Source organism: Eptatretus burgeri, chromosome 10 (assembly GCF_056783735.1).
Source record: "Eptatretus burgeri isolate ZD-2024b chromosome 10, Ebu_testis_v1, whole genome shotgun sequence".
NCBI lineage: Eukaryota > Metazoa > Chordata > Myxini > Myxiniformes > Myxinidae > Eptatretus > Eptatretus burgeri.
This window is the reverse complement of record NC_140970.1, coordinates 71,474,556-71,487,197: the sequence shown is the minus strand read 5'-3', so window position 1 is coordinate 71,487,197 and position 12,642 is coordinate 71,474,556. Positions and strand designations below refer to the sequence as shown.

The following is a 12,642-nucleotide window of genomic DNA, read 5'->3' as shown; positions in this document are numbered from 1 at the left end:
GTAGACCGGGCGATCGCACCTCGCCGCAGGTCGACTTCGGACACGGGCCACTTAAGCGACCCGTTCCGTACTATCGGGATAACCGAGCGGTGTTATCGTCGACCTCTACGGTTCGATTAATTATCGGGCGTATTCAGCCCACTACCAACCCTTTACGTGAAGCAAGATGAGGATTCAATGAAAGAAATGACGAAGCGAAGCGGGAAACAGTTCAACACAAAGCACATTTATTCGCGGCACACGGGAAGCACACATATTCAATTCCACCAAAAGCACACAGAAAAGACACAATGCAATTTACACAAAAAGCAAATATAAAAGAGAAGACACAATGCAGAGCTAATACCGACTACCGAGCACACGGCAACACTTATACAATTCTACTTCACAGACGGCGCCGACAACACATACCCAAAACCAAGGAAAAGAATACCCTCAAGGATGAGGCGGGCCTGAGGCCGAGACCGGGTCGCGCCTACCCGTCTGGTGATGAGACGCGGAGCGGCGATGGTGCCTCAACTCCGCGGGCCTCGCGGACAGTGTCTGGTAGGGGGTGGGAAAGGGGCCCCCTTGGTCGCACTATCTCAGCGTGGGGGGAAACAGGAGGGGGTTGCTGATGCTCGGGGTATAGAGGATTCTTATTGTCCCGCGACGAGCGTCTCCACCTCGGCCAGGTCGCGCTGTCGGCCTCCCTGGGTGCAGCTCCCTGCACGACGCGAGCACCCCCTCGTCTGCCCTCGCCGCCTCTCCACAGCTCCGTCCCCTCCGTTCCGACTCCAACGCACACGATGACCAGCTCCTTCTTGCCAACTCCACCGCCCGCGAAGTCTTGACTCTCTGTTTCCGACTCTCCTACTCTCCTACTCTCCGCCTCTCGACTCTCTGGACTCTCTGCCTCTGGACTCTCCTACTCTCTTACTCTCCTACTCTCTTACTCTCCGCCCCTGGACTCACGAACACGGTCCTTTTATCCGCCCCGTAGCTTCGCCCTCTCATCCTTGACCCCCTCCCTTCGACCTTTCACCTCACTCCCCATTGGCCCGAGAAAAAGTGGGCGTGAAGGCTTTTTGATCCATAAATTTGCATATATCGATCGCCCTGGGGGCGGAGCCAATTCGCCCCTCGCTCACCGATTGGACGGCAAAAAGTGGGCGTGTGTCGTTTTTGATCCGTTTTTGAAGCACAAAATCCGTGATTTTGTACACGCTGTTCGGCGCGCGCCCTGCACGAGTCCAACACCGGTACCCACAGCGGGGCAAGAACGGTGGCGATGCGACGGTTGCGAGGTGTGACGGGAAGGTCGTGGCGGTTGTGGTGAAGCGGCGTTGTGGTTGGTGGTTGATGTTGTGATTGTGGTGGTAATCATGGCGGTTGGTCCAAAATAAAGATAGCAAAAGAAAAACGGCTATCCTGAAGAGTCGCAGCACGCATAAATGACATGTATTCCCACTAGACAACGGGTTTGGGCCTAACTACACATGTACTTACCGAGATACCTCACCTAAGGGACCTGAATGGTGGTTTGCGAATTTGGTAACCACAACAATATATATATATATATATATATATATATATATATATATATATATATATATATATATATATATATATATATATATATATATATATATATATATATATATATATATATATATATATATATATACATACATACATGATTAATGAATTGGCATTACCTGTCGTCTCCATGAATGTTGGTTGCTGGGGTGTGTCCACAGCACAGGTACGTTGGACTTTAATCTTTGCCTTTTTTTGCTTCATAATTATATCGTCCGTTTAATGGACTAATTGATCTGGCAAGTACTCTGACACAATATTTTATTTTGGCAAGGCCACGATAACAACAACAACTACTGTTGTTTCTTATCACTTTGCATGAAGGTGGCGATGAAACTCTGATATGCACATCCCAATCCAATCCCTCACCTCCATGGCTCACATACGAGTACGCAAAGAATCGTTTCCTTTGAATGGGCTTGCTGATACCATCAAAATCCAATTGAAGGACTTAAAAAAAAATTGTAGCTTGAGAAAAGATGTCATCAGTTGCAATTCATACATGAGCCTTTCCCGTGGCCCTTTCCTCTTGCATGTATGTAACAGGTGAAGGGTACCTATTTCACCCTAAAAATGTTTGTTGTCACTTATTTACGCACGTCTTTGGTGTTTTCTTACCCTTCTTTGCGTTGTGGAACTAGCTGACTTGTCTTGTCTAGCACTTTTAGGTTCTCTTAATTTTCATTTTGACTTTGGAGTGTCAGGTTAGGAACCTGGGAGTGGGTTGCAAATGTCTTGACGTGTTGTTGTTGTTGTTGATTATGGCATGTGTTCACCTTGGATCTTGGCCCGAAAGTTGTTGTTCTTGGCGTGCATTCCTCTTGCATGGTGTTGTATTAATTTAGGCCTGGAGGCATTGTGATAAGTGCTGCTTGCTTGGGGTGTTAAAAGGTCTGTCCCCAGGGGGGCCTGAGTTAGTGTGTTTGCTTGGTGCCAGGCTGTTTCCAAACACGGGTATTGACGTAACTGCAAGTGAATGGCATGAGTTGACGGATAGTGTTACAGCATGGACCAAGATATGAGGCCTGCACACAGACTCAAGGGGGTTACAGGTTGGTGGGATAGGTATAAGCTTGAGTCTTCAATGAACCTGGCCTAATTGCTTCATGCTGTCATTTTGTCGTCACTTCTGTTTTTGCAGGAATTTGGTGTTCACGGGTATTGATGTAACTTTGGTGTTAATGGTATTTCTAAACAAGGGTATTGATGTAACTGCAAGTGGGTGGGGTGAGTTGACAGGTAATTTTACAGCTTGGACCAAGATTTGAGCCCTGCATGCAGATTCAAAAGGTGTTACAGTTTGGTAGGATGGGTATCAGCTTGTCTTCAATCATCCTGGCCAAATTGCTTCATTCAGTCGTTTTCAGCTTTAAGCTCTCTCTTTAATACATTAAGATGTACGTAGACTTTCCATATCAAAAATTATGCTGTGTTGTTGTTCTGCTTTGCTCTGTGGGCAACAGTTGCATGACGATGTGCAATTATTCCAATTACACACTCACACCATATGTTAGGTATTGGTAATACTCAACATTGCCCATATATCCCTCTCTCCCCTCTCCTCCCCTCTCTCCCCTCTCCCCTCTCCTCCCCTCTCTCCCCTCTCTCCCCTCTCTCCCCTCTCTCCTTTCATTAATATTTCTGAAATATTAAAATTCCATACATTTTATTGAGGCACCCTGTGTAAATATATGTATCGAATTGGTTACTCATCTCTAGACAGATATTAACAGTGCTCAACATTAACGGTTGTTTGACCGTCCGGACCAGACGATCTCGTCCGTCAGACAAGTTTCAAACCTTGATAAACCTGTCCAAACGACGGGTCATTTTTACCACCTGGAAGTTTGATAAACTTGACCATCTTGGCCTCAAACGTAGTTGTTCTTGTGTAAGGTCACAGTGATTAGTGACGATCTAAGAGGATCTTCTTAGACCCTACAAACCCTGCACGCTGGCAAAAATTTCAGAGACATAATTGTATCGCCCCCAACATTGTCTCAGTAGGAATAGTTGGACACGTGCAATGGTTGACGGAACAGGTAAAATGTAAAACCTACTTGTCTCATCGACAGACTGGGGAAAAATAACAAGTTGATGTTGAGCCCTGTATAATTTTGACCGTCCTTTAAGACTTGTGAATTTGTACTCATTGAAATGACATTGCATAGAAAGAAAGTTAAATTTGATTACGGTAGATTCCATTCAACGTAGCAGGCAGGGTGTGCATTGCACCTGTTTAAAAGTGACCGAATCGTCGTGGCACTCTACTCTAAAGACTTCCACAATCTTCACCTCGTATCGTTCCTCTGTGGCAACACACTCCGTGCATCATATTACCAGTGGCCCAGCAAGACCAAATTGGAAAGCCAGCTGTTGCTTGAAAAAATTCCATGCTCACCCTTTCGGCCTGTTCACCAGGGTGCTGCAATCACACACCTGACTCTGTCACACATCCCTGTGGCTAGAAATCATGGTTGCAACCCCTCCCGTTGTTTCCAAAGGCTAATTCTGTTGTGGCTAAAATAGTTTTCACTTCCAATGCTATGGATTGAAACTATTTTTTTTTCCTCTTTAAAAAGAATAATTGCCATAACTGCCAACTCCCCCCCCCCCATCCCACCCCATCCTCCCTTAATGTTTCCCTTTTCTTTTATTTTCCTTTCCTTCCCCCTTCTTGCATATTTACTCTCGCCAGAGGAGAGGGTTTTGCATTTGGGTCCGCTTGTTTGTCTATCTGTCTGTTTTTGTTTGTCCACACAGAACTTTTGTGTTTTCTCCGTAACCGCTTGTCGGATTAAGACGATTTTCACTATTGGTGCGACTGCTCATGTAGAATGTTTCAATGATAATTTTGATGTCATAGGTCATGTGCTGTGGCAGCCATAATTGGAAAAACAGAAAGACTTTGGAACTCTGTATCTTTGAAACCGCACCAAGGAAAATAAGTTGCACCAAAAACTTTAACATTTTCACGCTGACGCTCACGCCGGGGGTATCGCTATAGCTCTCTGTTCTTTGAACAGGCGAGCTAAAAATGAAACTTGGCACATAGCAAGTACTCCTCATGGGGAATGAGTGTGATTTTTGTTTTTATGACGTCATTGGTGCCCTCACTATGATGTCACACTTGCATATGTAGAACGCCACATCCGATCAGTATGAAAATTTTAGAGGGTCATCTTGGGATAAAATGGTCCACAGAAAAAAAAAATCATGATCTCATCAGGCACATGATTTGGCAGCCATATTGTTTAAAATTTTTTTTTTTTCTCTGAAGTGGCTGAACAGATCGAGGCGAAACTTTACACTTATGACCGCATGTCCATGAGGAACAAAAGGGTCACACATATGATATCAGAGGTCACATGGTTTGGCAGCCATATTGGATTTACCCTAAAACCTATAAAAATATACCACTCAAAATAAGTCCTGGTGAGGGTCTGCAATCTCTTATTGCTCTTTTTCTTGTTTTGTTTGTGATAGCCATTGCATTCATGTTGGACTTCAGTTGTTGAAGGTCAAAATGATTCATCTGTGTACCTTTGACCCTATAGCTGTGAGCTTTAGTTTTGAGCATGACGCTTGATAATTAACCTCCGCCATCGAAGATGGATGGAGGTTACTGTTTTCACCCCTTTCTGTTTGTTTGTTTGTTTGTTTGTGAACAGTATTACGGAAAAACTCCTCGACGGATTTCAACGAAACTTGGTGGGGGAGGTTAGGTCTGGTCCAAGGATCATGCCATTAGACTTTGGACTTGGTCCAAAGTCCAATATGGCCACTATGACGGCCAATTTGAAAAAATATTTGAATTTTTTTTTTTTTTTACATTTCTACATGATTTAAGTGATTTCCAACCCCCACCCCCCCCCAAAAAAAAATATTTGAGAAAAAACATTTTTTGCAACTTTTTTAAACAAAATTTCGATTTCTTTTTTTTGCATTTCTACATGTTTTAAGTGATTTCCACCCCCCCCCAAAAAAAATTGTTAGAGAAAAAAAAAATTGCAAATTTTTTTTCAACAAAATTTCGATTTTTTTTTTTTTTTTTGCATTTCTACATGTTATAAGTGATTTCCAACAAAAAACATGCCAAATTATAATTGTGGCTGATTTTGGAACTTCAGGTGGATATACCCATGTAAAATCAATTTCTTTCTCAAGGGATCTAGTTATGACGAATGATTTGAGTATGTAAAAGTTAAAAGTAAAAGGGAAAGTTGCAAACTATAACTCTGTGAGCACTGTTGATGTCAAATTGAATGAATAGGATATCAGGTTCACTTGAGTGACCTCGCAGTATTGGCGGCAGAGGTTTGCACTCTACCGAGTGCTCCACCTCGAGTTAATGAATGTGAAGGTTGCCTTTTTTCAGTCATTCAGTTATTCATGATTTTATTAACCTCCACCATCGAAGATGGATGGAGGTTACTGTTTTCACCCCTTTCTGTTTGTTTGTTATCTTGCCAAAACGAAGTTTTGCAAGATATGTTAGTCAGCTTGTATGTTTTTTATTTTTTTATTTTATTTTTTTTTTGTCTGTAATCACGTATAAAAAATTCTGCAGAGCACAGTTATCATCGGAAATTTTTGTAACTTCGCATATCAGAGGCCTATAGAGGTCCCTTTCAGTGCACAAAATTTTGAAGGTCAAGGTCAAAGGTCAAGGTCACTTTGGCGCAAATCAGGGGAGTCGACGAAACCCTTATTTTTTGAGTAATTTTGATCGGATCGTCTTCAAACTTCATGGGAATATAGTTCATGGTCTGGCGCTCAGCTGATTAGTTTTTGGTGGCGATTGGCCTTGACCTTCATATGGTTTTTTGTTGTTGTTGTTGTTTTTTTTTTGGGGGTCTGTAATCACGTATAAATCACTCTGCAGAGCCCAGTTGTCATTGGAAATTTTTGTAACTTCGCATATCAGAGGCTTATAGGAGGTCCCTTTCAGCGCATAAAATTTTGAAGGTCAAAGGTCAAGGTCACTTTGTCGCAAATCAGGGGAGTCGACGAAACCCTTATTTTTTGAGTAATTTTGATCGGATCGTCTTCAAACTTAATGGGAATATAGTTCATGGTCTGGCGCTCAGCTGATTAATTTTTGGTGGCGATTGGCCTTGACCTTCATGGTTAGCGCCTAAGGCCAAACATATTTGACCCCAAGGTGAAATTTTCAAGTTTGAGGAACCATATTGTGTAGTACCTCAAATTGAACACCTCGATGAGTGCTTTCTAGATATGTCAAGCTTGAGACATTATGACGTCATTTGGTGACGTTATGAGGCAAACACATATTTTCCATGGTTACTCTGTAGAACGATTCTCATCGGAATCTCTTGGAGGCAGATATTCCTCAAGGAGTCGCTCCTGGTGGATAGCAGCTCTGTTCACCTCAGTGTGACCTTAAAGAAATCACACGTGGTCACCTTTTGGCAAGATACGGGTCACTCTGCGGGTGACATTGGTTTATTTGTTTGTTTGTTTGTGTTTGCTTGTTTGTGAACAGTATTACGGAAAAACTCCTCGACGGATTTCGACGAAACTTGGTGGGGGGGTTAGGTCTGATCCAAGGATCATGCCATTAGATTTTGGACCTGGTCCAAAATCCAATATGGCCGCGATGGCGGCCAATTTGAAAAAATATTTGAATTTTTGTTTTTGCATTTCTACATGTTTTAAGTGATTTCCAACTCCCCCCCCCAAAAAAAATTGTTAGAGAAAAAAAATTTGCAAATTTTTTTTCAACAAAATTTCGATTTTTTTTTTTTTTTTTTTTTAGCATTTCTACATGTTATAAGTGATTTCCAACAAAAAAACATGCCAAAATTATAATTGCGGCTGATTTTGGAACTTCAGGTGGATATACCCACGTAAAATCAATTTCTGTCTCAAGGAATCTAGTTATGACTAATGAATTGAGTATGTAAAAGGGAAAGTTGCAAACTATAACTCTGTGAGCACTGTTGACGTCAAATTGAATGAATAGGATATCAGGTTCACTTGAGTGACCGAGCAGTATTGGCGGCGGAGGTTTGCGCTCTACCGAGTGGTCCCCCTCTAGTTCAATCATCTATTCATTCACTTATTTATTACTGCTGAATGCCCGAGCTTCTCCACCTCCTTCCTCCTCGACATTTATGTGCAATGATGTTTACTTTTGACTGATTGACCGACTATTCATTAGTTGATTTTTTTTTTAATTTTTTTAAACCTCAAGTCTCATGGAGGAGCTTGTACATGTATTAAGTGTAGGACAATGATAGACAATTACAAGGATATGCGACTGAGTAGACAATGGGCAAATTAATACAAGATGGTATTTGCCCATAAAATATAAGTATACTGAAACGCAAAAGAAACTTACCACCTTTTAAACCTTCAAATATCAACAATAACACTGCGTGTAGTAAATGTGTGAACTTATTTGTGGACAATAGTGTCCTCACTGTCAGACAAAACAGTCACGGATGGTCACTTGAACCTCCAATGGTCACTTCATAGCACAGCTGTCGAACAGCCGTTTTGACTGTCAGTGATTAGCCAAGGGGTACGGGATGATTTTAATGAGCTGCACGTGATGTCTTGATATTGGCTTTAAAAAGGCCAGTGCAAAATGGGAATTTCAATCAATATGCCACGATTGTCAAGGGATCAACGGCAGTGTGCCTTGGGCATACTGCAAGGCGGATTGAGCTACCGTGAGGTGGCACGTCGCCTTGGCTGTTCACACCAGACGATATCGGCCCTGGTGGACAGACACCCTCCACAATTCTGCAGATGACAGACCTCGATCAGGGAGGCCAAGAGTCACCACTGCAAGGCAGGACAGGCAGATGGTCCTAAGTCAGATGGCTTCAGACATTGAGGACTGAGTGGGACAGAATCCAGCAGCAATCCATCCAAAGACTGGTAGGCAGTATGTGCCGACGATGCACTGCCTGTATCCAAAACAATGGTGGTCACACACGCTATTGAAAGGGGACTGACATTGCACCCTGTGCTGTTCTGTACTGTAGAACAAACTTATGAGATGGTGTATCTTGGTCAAAAACTTGACATGTCATCAATAAAATGGTCCAACACGTGGTCCAACACGTGGAACATGTCTTTCAATCCAGACAAATCTCACACTCTCACTATGTCTCTTCGAAAGGACCGTTTAGAAAACCCCCCCATCCACTTTCTCAACAATCCTCTGGAAGAAGTCTTTTCTTTCAAGCTTCTGGGTCTCACTATCTGCCATGACCTTTCCTGGGAAAGTCACATTTCCAACCTTGCCTCAAAAGCCAGTCGCCGACTGGGAATCCTCCGTCGTGCAAAGTCCTTCCTCGGCCCTCTTGAGCTCCTGACCACTTACAAAGCTTTTGTCCGTAGCCTGATGGAGTACTGCTCTCCCCTCTGGGCTGGTGCTCCTGCCTCCCACCTTTCTCGACTTCACGCTGTCGAAACCAGGGCTTTTAAGATCATTGGCATCTCCCGCAATGAAGCTGAGTCTTTGGGCCTCTCACTCAATCACCGCAGGTTGGTCGGTGGTCTTTCTGTCTTCTACCGACTCCTCTCCAGCCTTGCCCCCCTGCTCTCTCTGCGATTTGTCCCAACCACATTTCCACAGGGCGCTCAAGGTCCGCCAACAACCCCCTTCTGGTAAAACTACCAAAATCACGAATCACTGCTCATCTTCACTCTTTCATTCCTCTTTTTTCCCGCCTTTGGAATAAACTTCCTCACTCTATTCTTTCCCATTCTTCCCTCCAGGCTTTCAAAACAGCTGTTCACCACCACCTCTTATCTTCCCCCATCCAAATCCTCGATCTTTTCTACCCCCGATAATCCACCCAAGCCCACTTCCTTCAATTCTCCTGCTTTCCTTCCTGAAAGTCCCTGTAATGTCCATCTTCTCCTCGCCATGTTCCCCGTCCCATCCCCATCCCTCTCCCTTCCACAGTTCACCTGTGTCTGTTCCCCAATGATTTGTCCCTTCCACTCCCGCCCCTCTTGTCTCATGCCTCCTTGCTGTGAGTTGTGTGTTAGCTCTCATACGAGCCTCGACCAAGGTATACAAAAAAAAAAATAAAAAAAAAATAAAAAATGCCAATGTTTCAATTAGCAATTGTTGGTTTGTTTTATTAACCTCCGCCATCGAAGATCAGAGGTTACTGTTTTCACCCCTTTCTGTTTGTTTGTGAACAATATTACGGAAAAACTCCTCGACGGATTTCGACGAAAGTTGGTGGGGGGATTAGGTATGGGCCAAGGATCATGCCATTAGATTTTGGACCTGGTCCAAAATCCAATATGGCCGCTATGGCGGCCAATTTGAAAAAATATTTGAATTTTTTTTTTTGCATTTCTACATGTTTTAAGTGATTTCCAACCCCCCCCCCAAAAAAAAATTGTTAGAGAAAAGAAATTTTTTTTGCTTTTTTTTTTTTCAACAAAATGTAGATTTTTTTTTTTTTTGCATTTGTGCATGTTATAAGTGATTTCCAACAAAAAACATGCCAAAATTATAATTGCAGCTGATTTTGGAACTTCAGGTGGATATACCCACGTAAAATCAATTTCTGTTTCAAGGAATCTAGTTATGACGAATAAATTGAGGATGTAAAAGTTAAAAGTAAAAGGGAAAGTTGCAAACTATAACTCTGTGAGCACTGTTGATGTTAAATTGAATGAATAGGATATCAGGTTCACTTGAGTGACCTAGCAATATTGGCGGCGGAGGTTTTGCACTCCTCCGAGTGCTCCCCCTCGAGTTTTGAACTGTTACAATTTTATTACATTTCAAACAAGTGGTAAGTTTCTTTTGCGTTTCAGTATATACTGTATATATATATATATATATATATATATATATATATATATATATATATATATATATATATATATATATATATATATATATATATATATATATATATATATATATATATATATATATATATTACGAATCTGGAAGCCTTGTGCACACAGACATTCAGGTTCCGAGCTCAGTTATTTCAATAAGTAAATGTGGATAGATAGCTCCCCGTCCCTAGTCTAATGGGAATTAAATGTTCATGCGCTGTGGGTTATTTTCATAGTTAGGATTTTTACGTCAACACCATCTTCAGCAACAACGCTCTGCTCGCGGCATTCTCCCAGAGCTCGCCAGCAAGCACGTGCGTGTCTGCACGTACGTGGGAATTGTTCACGAAGGCCTGACATCTCTCTCGCGAATCCTCGGCAGATCAGGGATAGGGTGGCCGTAAGTCGGTCAAAGGGCACAGAGCGAGCTCCAAGAGAAGCACAGCCTCTTCGTGGGGTGGGGAATCAAGATGCCGACACGCCCCCCGACCAATCATGGATAGGCAATGGAGTTTCCCGGCGAATGAGGTGTGCGGAGGGGTGAGGCGCGTTCCCCCTGCCCCGCCGAGGGGCGAGTAGAAATAGACGGGACATGCGGTGTCAAAGGAGTCTTGGTCATCGTCGTTTTCTTCGTCTCCTCCTTCTTGTGGTCGCCTGGTCATTTTGGACCTGTGCCGCCGCTCCTGGACTCGTGTCGCTGGTGGTCTTCTGTCTTGCGTCTCATCGCTGGCTATGGGCGCGTCACAGCGATCCCTCACCTCGTCTCGCCGGTGTCTGGATTCGGCTCGCCTCACGCTGGTGCCCGGTCCGAATCAGCTCGAAGACCACACGAGGTGGACAGGTCCGAGGCAGAATCTGGTCTTCAGCTCGTTTTCCCTCCGAGCTGGAGGCCGCAATAAAGACCACTTTGGGTCCGTTTCTTTTGTGTGTTCGTGTGTGTGTTTGTGGCGCCAGTCTATTAAGTAGCAATTTTTAAGTGCCTTGCTGTACATTATTTGCTTTGCATTCTCTATAGTCTGATAACTCTGCTTCTTACGTGCTCCCTGCACCATTATAAATAAACCCATGAGTTAAATGTATCGGTTCATTTTGTGTTTCTTTTATTGGTTTAACACTGTGCGTGTTGGAGAAGTAACCAGGCTGTTACCGCTGTAAAGGGACATTTGGACCGACGGAAGCTCGGTGGCCATCCGCTCGGGTCGCACACGGTTCGAGTACGCTAGCGGCTCGTTCTGTACGAGCATCGTCGAGAATGAATTTCCCTGGTAGTTTGACGACGTGGGTATTTAGGTAAATTGAAATTGGCAATCGACCCTACCCCATATGGTCGACCTATTGGCGAACTTCGGTCCAATAAGGGACCTGTCGTCTCTGGAGTTATCCGGGATGACGACCTATACATTCCTGGTGATCGGTGGAGTCGACTCTGCTGCTCCATCTAGCGGTCATGCTCGTCGCCGATATCCGATCCCGCAACAATATATATATATATATATATATATATATATATATATATATATATATATATATATATATATATATATATATATATATAATACAAGATGGTCACTTAATGCTGTAACATTATGCCATTTATTCTTCAGGCTCCACCATCTGTCGTAAATCACGGTGACATGGGCCCTGTGCGATGCAACCGCTGCAAGGCCTACATGTGCCCCTTCATGCAGTTCATTGATGGTGGTCGGCGCTTCCACTGCACCTTTTGCTCATGTACTACAGAAGGTCTGTACTTGTTGACTGTTGGAATATTTTCACAATTACTGCATTCACCAGCATAAAGGCTATTATTCCATGCAAGCGAAGAAAGTATTGTGACAGCTGCAGGTCTGTTCCAGTTACTCGGTTGGAGTCCCACAGGCCATGTCAGAATGACCGCAACCACCAGCTAAATCCACAACCCCAAGCAACTTCCTGGGCCTATTTTCAACATTACACTAGTTGGTACTGGGGAATTAACCTGAGGGAGTGCTGATAGACGCCCATGACCTAACTAATTCGGCTAGGCAACAATTGGCCACAAACGCGATCTGAGGCCGGTTTGAACCGGCTTTCCAGACTTCAACCTGCAACCACCCTAAACCACCAAACAAGACAGCCAGAACAAGCGGAAACCACTCTGAGACCAGGTATATTTAATAACAAGGAAATGTTCGGGGGAAGGATTACATGACGCAAAAACGATGCTAATGTGGATGT

The 12,642-nt window shown here is 43.5% G+C and overlaps 1 protein-coding gene across 5 annotated transcripts in view; it reads left to right on the top strand.

Moving 5' to 3' along the window:
* Window positions 1-12,642, top strand: part of SEC24C (SEC24 homolog C, COPII component) — a 124,207-nt gene that overhangs the window by 28,834 nt on the left and 82,731 nt on the right. For all 5 annotated transcript variants that reach the window (XM_085898903.1, XM_085898907.1, XM_085898904.1 and 2 more), the window contains one exon: window positions 12,030-12,168. In XM_085898903.1, coding sequence (XP_085755029.1) covers window positions 12,030-12,168 — 139 coding nt within the window. The remainder of the gene's footprint in view (window positions 1-12,029; window positions 12,169-12,642) is intronic.